Source organism: Watersipora subatra, chromosome 1 (assembly GCF_963576615.1).
Source record: "Watersipora subatra chromosome 1, tzWatSuba1.1, whole genome shotgun sequence".
NCBI classification, from domain to species: Eukaryota; Metazoa; Bryozoa; class Gymnolaemata; order Cheilostomatida; family Watersiporidae; genus Watersipora; species Watersipora subatra.
In genome coordinates, this window is record NC_088708.1 from 43178854 (window position 1) to 43195356 (window position 16503).

General features: G+C 34.4%; 1 protein-coding gene across 1 annotated transcript in view; it reads right to left on the minus strand.

Annotated features, from left to right (window-relative positions):
* Positions 1 to 16503, minus strand: part of LOC137386104 (B-cell CLL/lymphoma 9 protein-like) — a 42254-nt gene that overhangs the window by 25546 nt on the left and 205 nt on the right. The window contains exons 2-6 of the mRNA XM_068072789.1: positions 15769 to 15864; positions 14960 to 15054; positions 14417 to 14522; positions 11402 to 11503; positions 6730 to 6784 (exon numbers count right to left, since the gene is read on the minus strand). Of these exons, the coding sequence (XP_067928890.1) occupies positions 6730 to 6784; positions 11402 to 11503; positions 14417 to 14522; positions 14960 to 15054; positions 15769 to 15864 (454 nt within the window). The remainder of the gene's footprint in view (positions 1 to 6729; positions 6785 to 11401; positions 11504 to 14416; positions 14523 to 14959; positions 15055 to 15768; positions 15865 to 16503) is intronic.

The window sequence follows — 16503 nt, forward strand, 5'->3', positions numbered from 1 at the left end:
GCTGGCACTCTAGCCACAAAAGCATTTGTGCCGAAATGCAAAAATGGCACTCAAAGGGCAGAAAAAGCATAATCTACAAGGAATTTCTCATATATAGTTTACTAAGAGGAAAAGCTAGGCTGATCATTTGTAGCAACGATACACCTCAACCTTGGTTCCTCAGGATTCTTGTATAGAAATGGCATAGTGTTTCATTCTGATGAAAACATTATACACTAATACACAGTGTAAAGCACAAACTATAGTCATATTTTGTAACAACAACTAACACGTGTACATGCAATGGTTGAATATTAAGGATAACGAGAAAGTGTCTGTTGTCGGGGCTCTATGGTTTACCTCAAAAAGTTTTTTGTTTCAAACTTTTGTTTGGGATTCAAAACAAAACTTTTTTGTGTAAAAACATAATTTTAAGAAACTAAAAGCAACAATTAATAAAAGGAATTTTAATTATGACTTTGCCTTTACTGTAAAGACAGGTGAATGAAGACCTAGCCTTGACAATAGAATAAAAGGAATGGTCTGTAAATAGAGGTGGTGGTAATAGAGATACACAGACAGTTTAACTTTTACTGTAGAAACTTTAAACACACATTACTTATATACAATTTATATTTTTATAATACACTCATATATATATTTGGAGTTTTGAAATTCTATTAGAAATTATGTTGGCCAACTCCACTTGGACTAATGTCATGCTTTCTTTTTTTCTCATTACTTTTATTTTTCCTTCCAACTACTCAATCTTGAAAGATTTTTTAAATAATTGATCCAGTACTGTTTGCTCAGGTGTTTATATTTTTGTTCCTTATAATTCTAAAGAAAAAGCATTTTTCTAAATAAAAATGCCTTTTTCCTTTTATCACTACTACTACCACTATTCTTCGTAGATCCACATGATTTTAAAGCTAAAAATTCAAGCCTTAAGCTGCATTGCTTTCAGTAGATATTGTAATATATTTTTACAAATGATAGGATTACGAGGTGTTCTTTTTATCAAATATACTGATTCTATTACCCACACCAACTGTTTGACATTTAAAATTTATACATGTATCAGGAGAAACAAGTTTTACAGCACACATCCTCTGCCTATGGAATTCTAGAAGTACACTAAAATATATGTTAACATCAGCTATAGACCAAATTATTATTCCATCCTAGAGGTAAGAATAAATGTGTGGTTCACCAATGCATAAATTTGTGAAATGAGGTCAACAAAAATCAGCCTTGCTATAACAACAGTCTCTATATAATCACCCTAATTAAAAACTACTTGTCTTTTTCCTACCTGGAGGAAAAATTATAGATGATCACAGGTCAAAATATTGCCATTACAAATGTGAATCCTGGTGAACAGATCAGCTTTATAAGTTTATATCAACCTATTCTATCTCTCAGATATAATTTTTATGGTGACTTGCCTACCTTTTTGCACAAGACTATTAGATTTCCTTGCTAAGAAAAGCATCGTTCATGAAATAGCATATTTCTGACAATTGGTTTCAACATCATCACTTTAGGTACACAAGCGTTGGGTTGCACTTTTGTCTAATCGTGCTGAGATTTATAACCAATGCGCAATCGTCTCACAATGAAAAGGCAAATTGCTAGGAAGACTTGAAATGCCGTACTACGAAACGACGTAATGCAAAAATGACTTACAGAATTATGAAATGAACAAAAATTCAAAACAAGCACTATGAAGCAGGTGCATTCAACATTCCTGACCTTGACACAAAATAGAAAAACACTGATGCAAACATCAAAATGTAAGAACAATCAAATACCCACATTAGCCTACTGTAAAAATTATACAAGTGGTCATCACTTAACAACGACTCAGAGTTATAACAGCGTGTTAAAAATATGTTAAAAGAATCCAAATGTCAATAAAAAAACAAAGAAAAATTTCTTCAAACTATTAAACCGTGAATGTATAGATATTATACATGTTGGCTAGCCATGACATCGTTTTTATGCGCATGTGGTATCGGGTTTTTATGTGCATGGGTGTTAAGCTAATATCTGTGTAGTTGAAGCACGATAAAAAAAGAACTATGGTACATACAAACGCAATGTACTTTACGGTAGCCGAATGTTTGTTTACATGCTCATGCATGCACAATAGCTAAATAAAAAAAGGTAGTTTAACTTACTCGTTGAACTATTTTTTACACCTATTAGAAAATCAATAGAAAATTTACAAACAATAAAGTGAAGAAACGCAATAAGGTGTAAATAGCCTATACATAAACAGTGGAGGCTCATATTGGGGGTTAATTTAACGATGGAATCGTTTGACGACGGGTTCAGAACGTAACCCTGTCATTAAGCGAGGACAACTTGTATAACAGCTCAGGTGAAGCATTGTACATTGATGGCTGCACATATTACAACAATGTCAACCAAATGTCAAGCTAAATTGACATCCCACACAAGGTGATTATGTGGTTAGTGTACAATGATGACAGACCAAGGTTTTTAAGTAGTTGACTGGTAGTAATAGTCTAGTTGAGGCAGACATTCTTAAGAAAAAAGAAAGTGAGGCTGCCAATCCTCTCATAAGAACATCAAAGATGGCAAGCATACAACAAGCTCCAGATTAGTTAGCAAGATTTATAAACTTCACGAGCTTGCAGGTCACACAATATACTGATAAGGAGAATGTTGGAATGGTGTAGCGGATCAGATCTCTAGTCAACAGTTGCGCCGAAACTGAGTGTTTTCATGGCATAGAACTTCGGCTAAAGCGGTCGCCACTTGAAAAAAATCAGTCGAAAGCTAAAATGCTAGTAAGAAAACATCTGCAACACAAACTGCCAGGATTAAATTTGAAGTCAAGACATGCCGAGGAAGAACAAGTATCATAAGAAGTATTGAAGTATCGTACTTGTAACATCCTGTGTGTAGGCTACTGATTTAACCATGCTTTTATTGGCAAATAAAGATGAAGGGGAAGGGCAGGTGATAATTCTATCATTCCACATAGTCAGTCTCTTGTCTTCATACAATATAAATATTTACTCACCTAATGAAGCGTGTGTCCAATCATTCTGCATTGCAAACATGTGTGACGCAAGAGTAATCAACACACTCCGCAGAAATGGTTACAGCACTGACAACATTTTAATCCAACATGGCTTGTATGTAAAACAAGATGAATCGTTTCGCATGTTTTGTGCACGAGCAGTAGCACAGGTGAAAGACAAATGCACATTATTGTTACATAGTCTGTTATGAACGAGGCACGCTTAGAATTTTCTGTACCCGGCAATCTAGACCAGTGCACCCTCAGGTTACGACGACCCTGTTCCAAGATTTTTTCGCCTTGCGACGTAGAATACGCTGCTTTTTAGCCCTCTCCATAAGAACTATTTTTCGCCATACGCAATCAACAAGAATTTCTCTCGAAATTCAAACTTAGCAGTCGGTGTGCTGATTACATCGGAATAAGAAATATGTCGGTATGTTATTCGCTGAGTTCCCTCTAACAATGAATAAAAGAGATACGATGCTCGATTTCGCTCAGTTTGGCATTATTCGTTATTGTGAAAACGAAAACAAATAGGTGATAAAATTTTAGCGATGAAAGAGTTGAAGCTCAGTAAAATAGTTAAAAATACATAACTAAAATTTAGAAAAAAACTACAAACTAAAATTCTTACCTACAACTTAGCTTTAGGTAAATGTTTAGTAGGCTAAATTCATTTAGGTCAAGTTCAACGATTTTTTATACGTATGCCTCTAATGTAAGATACTAAGGTCTGCCTCAAACTCCCTACAGTATGTACTGCACATAGTACATTGTAACCTTACATTTTATTGTAGATCATAACCACTAAATACATTAAACTTACTGCAAGTAACAATAGTTACCAAGGTTAACATTATTTTGTTACTAATTTTCCATATGTACAGTGCATAAATAAAATTCTGATGATTTTTACCAGAGGTGTTTGCATTAGATATTTACTATGGATTTCTATACCCCTCTATATGAAATTTTCGCCTTACGCGCCAACACTGGTTAAAAACACCAATTAAAATCGTATGGCGAATGTCCATTGTATTACTGAGTTACTTTTTGATGTCAAAACTTTCTCTAGAACCTTGTTTAAAAGGAACCTCATACTAGTAAAGAATACAAATCTTCCTAACAATATGATCATGCGTGCTTTAATATCAAACTGAAGTTTTAGGCAGGGAAAAGGAAAAATGTGTTGTTGACAACCATTGAGTGAGTAGTTCAGGAATGGCGGATCTAAATTCGGGTTTAGTATAAATTAGAGCATGCAGATTTACATCAATTCATATGAGCAACATGTGATCTGGAACAATTACTTTTGGTTAATAAAAATCTTTACAGAGCAGTCTATAATGATACTTGTTTGGCATACTCAGTTCCTATGAACAAAATACCCTCAAAAAAGTGGCATGATCATATAATTACTAAAAAACCATCAAAATCTGTTACTGGCCGATTGCCTACAACGAACCGTCCCAGCCCAAGGCATAAAAACTGATAACAATTATGGCAGATGCAGTAGGTGCCAATTTACTGTTTATGTAAGCTCTTTTGCTCAGAGGTTATGAACTATCAAAATTGATCCCAAAATCTTCAAGCGTAAACACCTACACACTCCATCGGCTTGAAACAGTTGTCCCTCTTCCCAAAACAAACTGCTCTATCTATGCAGGTGCGTCAAACAACAAGTGTACAAGTTATAGAGAATAGTCACGTTCTGGAATGCAGCCCTAGAGAGCTAAGTGTTTGTCCTGGGGAGGATGATTAATTAATGGCCAGAACTAGCAAGCTGAACTGGATATGTACATTGCCAGCTGCTGGCATTGACTATGCTAATATCGTCATGTACTAACCACATCTACCAGATAATGTAAGACAATGGTTCACGGAGAAAAAACTGAATTTGAGCTGTGTCAGGAAGTAGACAAGAACTCAAATTCAAGCGGCTCTACTCTTTCAGCAGTTCGACCAATCAGGTAACTGAACAGCACTTAAACACTCAACTGATGATATCCTATTACTGTTACTAGAGACTTTCCAGCAGTATCACAGGCATATTAATAAAAATAATTCACTTTAAAAAATCAAGTAAAACATTATTAAAATTGCGAGATTATATTGTGCAACATAGAACAACGTTAAACAAAAACATCTTTTCTTCCAATACACATAATTTATTTCACTGCTTTCTATTCCTGTCCCATGGTCTAAGTTGCTCTAAACGACCTTGACCGGTGTAAGTAAAATTAATATCTATTTAAAATATACTTTATTTATGGAATGACCTATTTGTATATGAGTCTAATCAATCATCACCAACTAAATACTAAAACAGGATGTGAAACCAGTCAGTTGATGGCTAGGCTATGTTTTGGCACATTGAATAGTAAACAGCAACAGCCGACCAGTTCAGTAGCCGAGGTTGTAAACTCGGTCTGTTTATCTACAATCCAGACTGCTGACTTCATAGAATTTTCATTTTCCAAATTGGTGAAATCTTTAAGAATGTTGAAATAGAAAAAAATAAACCCGTAAGCCGGAATCAAGCGGTCGGTTAGATTCCACAGACATGTCTATAACTCAAAATAAGCTATAGACCAAGCACAATGACCATCTTTAAATCGCACACCACTGATTGAAATAAAATAAATCTATTTATGATCTCAAGTCTCTGAGTATCATGATGAGTCATCATGAGAATAAAATACAAGCTGATTGAAATATCTCAAAGATATATTTTACAGCTCCTAATGTATTTACGACTAATACTACTCATGCTAGGCAGTACTCATGGAGTATTGCTGATTGTTAAAGTTGAATTCACTTCTAGTCTCAACTAATCAGCTTGTTACATAATTAACTTTAATACATATATATGTATATCTAATGTATATCTAATAAAAACCCACAAAACTAAGAAAACTAGTTAGTTCTCTTATCAAATGAACTCCCTGAACCGTTTATGGACACCAGATTTCTCAAACCTAGATACGCTACTACATAGACCATGTTAAAGCCAGCAGCAGTTTATCAAGCACCAAACTAAAAGAGCATTTCTGTGTTGGCAACACATTCGAATAGGGAAAGGATAAGCATTTACAATGACTTCACGAGTAAACATAATTTGTTCATAGCAAACCATGTTCAATGAATCACAAGCTGTGTAACCATGGCAACCCACAGAAAATAAAAAAGTTGTTAAAATAATAAATAGCCTGCATGACTACATAACGAGAGCGGTATACTATGGCGGGCCAACCAATGAATTTAATCCTTAACCAGGGTATAAAAGCTAAATAAAAAAGTTCTTGAGTAACCATAAATTTGGTAGGCGTTTTATCAAACGTTTAGCATTTGTTATTGGATATGTTTGCCAAAAACTTTGCATTGCAAACACAATTATCTGCTGAAATCAACGAATGCGGCGACACAGGATCTTAAAGCGAGTGCCACATTAATGAGTAGCTATTCCCTATTTCCATGGATCAACTCATGTTTAATTTGTACAGTTTAGCATCGGGAAAAATCCATCACTTTAGCTAACTTTTGTATCCAGATTTCTATATATCAAGGAAGAGATTAGAGCAACAATTCATATTTTACTGCATTGTTTCTCAACTCCAGCATGTTTATAGCAAATCCATGATTGTCTTTTACATGTTTAGAGCTGACAAAGAGAACCCTTCCAGCTTACTCACCATCAAAGTACCAATAAGTTCTGTTCTCCGAGTCTTGGCCCACGTTGATTATGGTCTACAAGAGAGGACACGACTACACAAGAGCAGACACTGACGCTAGCGAAGGTGAACTGAATATTTAGCTAGAGACCTTAATGGCTATTAAATGTTTTGTGAGGTAAGTGAGGTCATATACAAACAGCCCATCTGCGGGTTACAACAGTTCAAAGGTTCACATGTTCATCAGTAGATTAGCTCACACAGCCTAGAGAAGTTTTGAAGATTTAATAGCGAATGCATGCAGAGTACCACAAAATGTCTACAGGTCAAAGGTTACAGCATTAGGCTATTGAAGATAAACTGCTAGTGCATTAAATGTACCGCAATTAACTAAAGTACAACACTCTGAAAACATCCTGCTAAGCCATTGTATTAGAGAAATTCTCTTGACATCACCACAAAAACCAATCATCAAACCAAGCTCAGTTGGCTGACATGGTTAAGAATGATTATATTGAAAAGAGTCACACGCAAACTAAGGCTTCAGTAACTACGGACTATACGTGGATAACTGCTGAATGCTTGGATGAAAATACTATAATTTTGACTGAATACTAGGTTCTATCAACACTTTCAAATTGCGAAAATTAACAGCAAAATTTGCGATATTTGCTAAATGCAGACAGGAAACAGCAGTGGTAGTATATGATAATATTAAAATCGCTGTTTTAAACTAAATTATCTGAAAATTATTCATATAAAATTGTTGTTCATAAAAAACAGAGCTCGCATCGATTGGCTTTTAAAAGATGTTTTTCGAGAATAATTAAGATGGCATAGAGGAGGAAGTTATTATGAGCGATATCTACGTGAGAAGACACACAGAGTAATAGGTTTAGTTCTCAGGCACCACTCGTAAACCAATGTTGAGACCTACACGTATAAATACGACCATGACATTCTCTCGGTCCTAGCGCAATCTGTTCCAACCTCATCCCGCAAGTGCAAGATTGATGTTACAAGCTACCCACCGGCCTTTCAACTACACCCTAATAGCTTATAATTGTGATTGGTAATATTGCTAGTGCTAAACTTATGGGTTCACAATTAATTTTCGTTTACTTAGTCAATATATAGACTTACAAATAAAACCTTGCAATGCATTATAATAATGGTAAAATATAGGCCAAAATACACTCATTTGTGTCACGCTCAAGCCTTGGCTAGTCTGCAGCATTGATATTAGTAATACATAAATATTTGCCAAAAAAAAGTTCCCCTTTAACCACAACCCAAAGCTTGTCTCACAAGTGTTTTGTCTTAAAAACTGGATTTTTGATCTGCTAACATAAAAAATGTTGGAAAATGAGATAGCATGATTATATTGTTATATATAAGTGTAATCTTAAGATGCTGTTAGTTAACCTCTCACGATGGCTAAGGTTATTCATGCAAAAACAATGAGCTGACAACTCCATAGTTAACATAACGCAACAAAAACAAAATTGATTTTAACCCTTTCACTGCCATCCATGTACAAATTTAGCTTTTGATCTGCTGCCGGCCATTTTACTAAAAATTGTTGATTTGGCTGCATGATATGTATACAATGTTATTCAATTTCAAACCCTATCTAAAACATGTTCGCGATATATTTTATGTTGCAAACGTTAACAAACAAAGCTATGCAAACAATTCAATGTACCTATACTATGTGCATTGCTAAAGCTATGTGAAGATACGATCACTATGAAGGTATAATGATCCTCTACTATATTCCTTACTCTTACAAAATTTACCTTCACCACCATCAGAGTCAGCGCTGTCACTTTTATTGTCTGAGTATTTAATTAAATCTGAATAGGCTATAATTTCATCAAGAAAAGCTCTTCGGTTTCTAACACAAGAGGTGCTTGCGGAAGCCATAATAACACTAAATAGTTCGAACGCCAGAAAGAAAATATGTGCGTTTTTGAGTTGAAAATTCCCAAATAAAGATTTAAAACTGTTTCACGAATTTTGGCTTATTTTATAGATAAATCTTTGGACAACTCTGTCAATACCATAAAAGTACTAAAGATTGTTGGTTATGTTGTCAGCGAATAATAAAATTAAGTTATTATGCAATCGCTGAAAAATTTGCAAAAATGCGTATACGGCAGTCGACCCATAGATTTCGCATAAATGCACATACAGCAGTGAAAGGGTTAGAATTGGTACAGAACAAATGTATGAAAATATGGTTTTATATAGCACAAGAGAAGCATACACTAGAACGCAGCAAAATTTCAGAAAATGAAACAAAGAACCCCCGACAGCATTCCATAACGTAACAAGTGCTGTTGTGAGAAATGAAGCGTACCACCTAGATGTAGTCTTCATCGCTGTCAGAAAATCTAATATTATACTATACACACTGTATTTTTAATGCGAGTAATATTTCACACACGAATGCAGTTAATAAAGTTTGGGTAAAATAATACATTAGCATCATATGTCACATAACCAGATCTATTGACAATGAATGCGTACTACCTAAAATAATACATTAGCATCATATGTCACATAACCAGATCTATTGACAATGAATGCGTACTACCTAAAATAATACATTAGCATCATATGTCACATAACCAGATCTATTGACAATGAATGCGTACTACCTATAATAATACATTAGCATCATATGTCACATAACCAGATCTATTGACAATGAATGCGTACTACCTAAAATAATACATTAGCATCATATGTCACATAACCAGATCTATTGACAATGAATGCGTACTACCTATAATAATACATTAGCATCATATGTCACATAACCAGATCTATTGACAATGAATGCGTACTACCTAAAATAATACATTAGCATCATATGTCACATAACCAGATCTATTGACAATGAATGCGTACTACCTATAATAATACATTAGCATCATATGTCACATAACCAGATCTATTGACAATGAATGCGTACTACCTATAATAATACATTAGCATCATATGTCACATAACCAGATCTATTGACAATGAATGCGTACTACCTATAATAATACATTAGCATCATATGTCACATAACCAGATCTATTGACAATGAATGCGTACTACCTAAAATAATACATTAGCATCATATGTCACATAACCAGATCTATTGACAATGAATGCGTACTACCTAAAATAATACATTAGCATCATATGTCACATAACCAGATCTATTGACAATGAATGCGTACTACCTAAAATAATACATTAGCATCATATGTCACATAACCAGATCTATTGACAATGAATGCGTACTACCTAAAATAATACATTAGCATCATATGTCACATAACCAGATCTATTGACAATGAATGCGTACTACCTAAAATAATACATTAGCATCATATGTCACATAACCAGATCTATTGACAATGAATGCGTACTACCTATAATAATACATTAGCATCATATGTCACATAACCAGATCTATTGACAATGAATGCGTACTACCTATAATAATACATTAGCATCATATGTCACATAACCAGATCTATTGACAATGAATGCGTACTACCTATAATAATACATTAGCATCATATGTCACATAACCAGATCTATTGACAATGAATGCGTACTACCTAAAATAATACATTAGCATCATATGTCACATAACCAGATCTATTGACAATGAATGCGTACTACCTAAAATAATACATTAGCATCATATGTCACATAACCAGATCTATTGACAATGAATGCGTACTACCTAAAATAATACATTAGCATCATATGTCACATAACCAGATCTATTGACAATGAATGCGTACTACCTATAATAATACATTAGCATCATATGTCACATAACCAGATCTATTGACAATGAATGCGTACCTATAATAATAATGATAACAAATAAAGACAACAAAAACCACCACAATTTAACCAGTTTGAGACAGTAAAACCCGGCGTGTTGGAAGATTTGTATGTTGACTGTAACTAAAAGTTTCATAGTATTAAAAATCTGTACGAGTCTATTCATCAGACATCTGACTAATAGTGCTTACAGAAACAAGATGGCGGCTACTGGGAATACGGCAATGTCTGACGCATTCTGATTTGACATAACCCAAATTGACATGAAACAAATTTGTACAGGGCTTTGACGCGTTTGTAAATGCTAAAAGACATGGTGACAATCATCTACAGAATGAATGATTGAATGCGACTAGGATCAATGTACTGCGGTTCGTGATGAAGTGATACAAATTTGCAAGTGGGAAGAATCCAATATAATGAAGAGTCAGAGTCATTTGTACAATGCTACAAAGCATATACTTCATCTTTAATTCATTCAATAGAAACAGGAAAGTTTTGCTTTTCCATGATGAGGTAACGATTCCAAGTTTACGCAGGAAATTCATTCAACAAAAGGACAACTACTAAAATAAGCACTAATGCAAGCAATAATGAAGAATAAAGAAGCAATAATGCTTCTCGGATAGCTTCTTATTATGAACTTTAATAAAAAATATTTCCCTCTGTAACTGTAACGTATCAACATTTCAAACAAAGTGAAAAACTTTTCGAAATTTGCAAGAACTTCAACTCTCTTGATTATTGGTATGTTACCCGCCTACAGGAGAAATTCACTGAAACCACTGACATAAACCTAAATTTAACTATACCATCTATACAGACTGATACTCACTGGGTCCTGCTGTCCGTCTGCTATAAACTCCTCATTGAGCATCTCATCCAGCTTGTCCTTCTTCCCCTTCGTCTTTTCCATGAGCAACTTGAGTATGCGTAGCTATAACATTGTAACACTACTCTCTATGCAATAAATAGAGCTAATAAGTTGCAGTTGACAATTGCACACATATTTTAACCATACTTGTATAGCGTGTTATTACAAAGAATACAGACAAACAAAGTTATGCTATTAAAATGTTCAGTGAATACTACGAGTCAAAGATAACTCCTACAAACAAACAAATGTGCGCAATAAACACTAATATCGCATTGAACCTTAACCATGCATCTCACTTCTAATCTTCGCAACTATGCTAATTTTTTACATACAAGTATCGTTTATTCCCACAACGTATTTATATCTATTATTATTATATATATATTTCTCAAAGCATGTCCTATGTCATTATGGCTATAGCTAATAAAATCTTGATATTAAAATTTCGGGTGCTGATGGATTTGAACTCACGATGAGTGCATCAACAAGTTTTTATCCGGACGCTCTACCACTGAGCTAGAATGGCATATTGATCAGCTATGTCATTATATACCGCATACCCCATGCGCATGCTAATTATTTTAGCATTGCAAGCACGTGTTACAACTAGGGATAGCTTGCACGATAGTTGCATGATAACTCGACAGTTGTCTTTCTCGATATGAATATGTTGCTTATTTTTAGCCTATAGAAAGATCCGAAACAAATATATTGTTATCGAATAATAAAAAATAATATAACTCGATAGTTATCGCCCTCGGATAGCTCGAACACATGGTTAACTCGAACGGATTTGTTTGGTCCGTTCCCACGCAATAATAAATTGCTTTAGATAACTCGACCTCAACTTGGTTAACTCGAACAGTTTTTTGCCCAACGGCTACTACGACGGTTGTTATCACTTTAGAATATCACTTAATTCCAAGCCATAGAGACCAACCTGAACTTTTAGTAGTTCATAGACGTCGTTATTATTCGGCAAAATATTTTCGTCAATGACTTTTCAAAAGGTTTGCAAAAATCAAATTTTGCCAATCATCCACTTAGCGATGACCCTCCGAAAGCTGAGAAAAGTGAGCTAACCTTGGAATAAACTTAAAGAAAAATCGGCAAACTTGATCTTGGTTAAAACAATGATATACAGCCCCCTGAATATCATTCCTGGGGGCTGTATATCATTGGTTGAAACGCTAAAAAAAAGATGTCTTTTCTTCTGAGCATTTCAACAGCGATCAAGTTTGGCTAATTTTAATCTGAAAACGTCCTGGCAATCAAGTCACTTCAAACAACAAACCAATCTCAAGTGATAGAAAAGTCTCTAGATATACTTTCTGATGAAATTTTTTTTAACTTTACACTAGAAGCCTTTTAATTTGCAACAAGCCATCTATGCGTTTGATCTATATATAGTTTGTATATGTACATTTATCTACTAATAAATACAAGGACTTGTGACAGTGCTCTGATAACTTGAACGCTCTGGTAACTCGAACACCTTTTCCTATTCCTTCCCACAATCCTCGATCTTTTCAGGCACAATAATTCGATAGTTTTACCAGCTGCCTAGCCACTCGATAATTATCGATGAACTCTGTCTGCTCATTGATAATTCGATACTATCGCTGGGACAACTCCAACGATAGTCAATAACAATTTTTCAAACGACAAATGCCATCCCTAGTTACAACGCCTCTGTTAATAACTATTTTCGTACCTAAGTTTATGCAATACGATGCCTCTTCGTTTTTTTTGTTAGGGCTAATTTATTCTGCCCCACGATATTGACAATAGTTTATCTCAAACTTGAAATTTGGTGATTTGTGTACTGATTATACACAGTGGAGCCTCGGTTCTTGGACACTTCAGTTCTCGTCTTCTCGACCAACTCGGTTTTCGACCAAAGATTTCGAGATTTGTTCGTCTCGGATCTCGAACATAAATTCGGTTCTTGACAAAACCGGAGCATGCGCATTGGAATTGGAACAGCTCCATAAACAGCATGGAAACGTCCGTTAACAAACAGAGAAACAACCTACGCTTCTTAAATTATTTACTAAAACGGAGGAACCATCTGGGATGACGTCTCCTTTACTGACGAGATTTGCTAGGAAGATAACACCTCCAGTCGAGTTACCATAAATTGTTTTGGAGGAGGACTCTTCCTTCAAAGTGAAGTAAACATGCCATTGCTGTTTATATTTTTTCCTACGATTTTTGATGTAACTAATCTGTTGCATTTTTTTGCTGTTTCATTATCCATTTCTGAAAGTTTTGTCATTGTATCTTAACTTTTAATGTTTTTGATGTTTTAAGAGCAAAACATACGAAATGTTTACGTTTGTTTTCTTTTTCCATCATCATAAATAGAAAATTTTTTATTAAAATTAAACACGATCTATATCTACTCGTTTTTATTTATAGTATGCAGTATACATTACAGTTTATGGTGTAAAATACTTTACTGAAGTTGTTTTCTCGCCTTGGAATGGATTAAAATGTACATTCATTTATTCTAATGGGAAAAATTGTTTCACATCTCGAACAACTCGGTTTTCGAACAACCATTTGGAATGGATTATGTTCAAGAACTGAGGTTTTACTGTAAGTTATTAAAAGATATAGTCGCTGAAAGTTATGAAATTTTAAATTTACAGTGGTTTGAAAACCTTTACAGCTGTTTTATTTATTTTTAATTTAGTTGCCCTGCACAAAACATTTTCCTCATGATATGTTTGAAAGTTAGTTGTTTAACAGAGTTTGAAAACCTTTACAGTTGTTTTTATTTTTTATTTCAATTTATTTCAACTACAAAAACACTTCTCTCATGATTTGTAGTTTCAAAGTTAGAATGGCAAATGTTGTTACATGTTAAATACAAATCCATTTTCTGTCCAGACTTTTTTATTACTCGGGCAACGCCGGGTAGCACAGCTAATACTTCTACCAAATTAAACCGACTTGTCTTGCTCAAACCTTGTCAACTGGAGAAATGGATTTGATCTCATCCTGGACCAGATCACCAAATTCAGATTTGTGTTCGTCTGCGAATGCCTTAAGGTGCTCTTCACACGAAGCAATTCTACAGCGATAACAATGCGATACAGTATATTATAAACAACAAAATTATAAGACCAACATATTCAGAAACCAAAGTGCTTTATCAGTCTACTGTTACACTCCAATTACACTCCAAACTGTCTAGAACTATACAATCTCAAATCGAGATGGTTAGTAAAGCTAGCACGTTGCAAGGAACAAGAATGCAGTTAAAACTTTAATATTTTACCTCATGCTAGGCAGAAACAGTTTGGAGCTATATGCTATATGACAGCATATAGCATATGCACATGACAAAGACTAGGCACAACTATGCTCCTATATGCTGGCATAAAATCATCATGCCTGAACAGTCAGATCTAATTGTTTGCATATTCATGAGTCATTTCCCCTTTTAGAAGACAACTCCCACACACATCACATTGGTGTAACTTGAGAATACTAATTATCAAAACTTACCTTATGCTTTGACTTTTAGACAGCTGTCGTAATATATGACAGACTATATCATCAAATACTTTTGACTCACAATCCAAGATGCTCGCTTCCAATGTCTAAAACAAAAAAAGAGTGCTTGATAATGGCACATTTTGTTTACACAAAATAAGTATTGCAGAACTTGAATGGTTTAATATTTAAAAGACTGACAGCAGGCTGAAATAACATGAGTAAATGACTACTGCATAGAACAACTAAACAAATCTCATAAAAACACACGCCGATGGCAGGGTTAGTTCAAAAAACACTTTGAAAGATTTCTAAACGAAAAAATTGAAAGGTATGATTAAAATATTCTTAGTAAAAGAAGAGATGAAATTTTTTGTGATCGTCTGGTTTTTGCTAGCGAGTAAAAATGAGCACATCTAGTGAAAGTTGACGGTAGGAGTACAAAATACTTCTCCAATATTCTAATCCGCGTTACACGCATATACGTGTAGTACCATAATTTGAATATTGGAGTTGTTCTGCCTACTTATATGGAGATATAAGCATGCTAATATCAAAACGAACACTGTTGCAATACCCGGTAAATGTTTTTTAAATCGGTTTTTTTTAAATAATACAAACTACTTATTGTTGCTGCACATAAATTCGACCTACATCATTTGTAAACTATAAGATCACATTATGCAGCCAGCTGTCATCCTCAGCCAATGCACTAAGATTTGTTATTCATGTTGAGCAGCCACCTTCAATTTACTAAGATACTCATGAGCAAAGCCATTTACTACATAAAGGGGACATAAAAGAACTAGATCTCAACATACCCTGATATTTATGCTGTTAAACTTGAACTTTTCCTTCTTGGTGTTTATAAAATGTGAGACATAAGGAAGCTCATACCTGCTGCGCAACTCTTCCATCTAAAACCAACTAACCTATTTAACAATAAACAAGCAGTGTCTTACAGATGATTGGTTTCGCCAATAATGTTCAGTCAGTTTATTGTTTACTTTGACATAAACTTATGCAGCAATACCATATTTACAACACCAGAGAACTTTATATACGCACCGCTCGATCCGACCAGTGAAATCAACTTACAACAAAATAAAAGATAACATGCTGATTATTTATTGATATTGAGTGAATAGACTTAACAACATCGCTAAACATCAGCTAATGTCAAAATCGGAATATTCAGAAGCTTTGTAAAAATAATCACCGCCAACATAATGGCAGAAAACCTTTTCTTCTTGTCCCGATGGATAAAATTTTGCAAATAAAATTTGGCTCCCTATTTACCAATAATGGCACAGATTAACAGGATTTTAGGGAAATAGCTTTGCCATTTCTGGATTCGCATCTCTGTTACAGAGCGTATCATTTATGAATTTTCTGTGAGCCTCCAAAGATTTTAATAGTTGTTAGTAACGCATTAATTGTATTTTGAGAAACAATGGTAAGAGTCCTAAATATAATGATAATATAAAATATGTATGAATGACTTAATTTTATGAGTATATTACAGCTGCGATACAGCTAATTACCAATCTATGGTA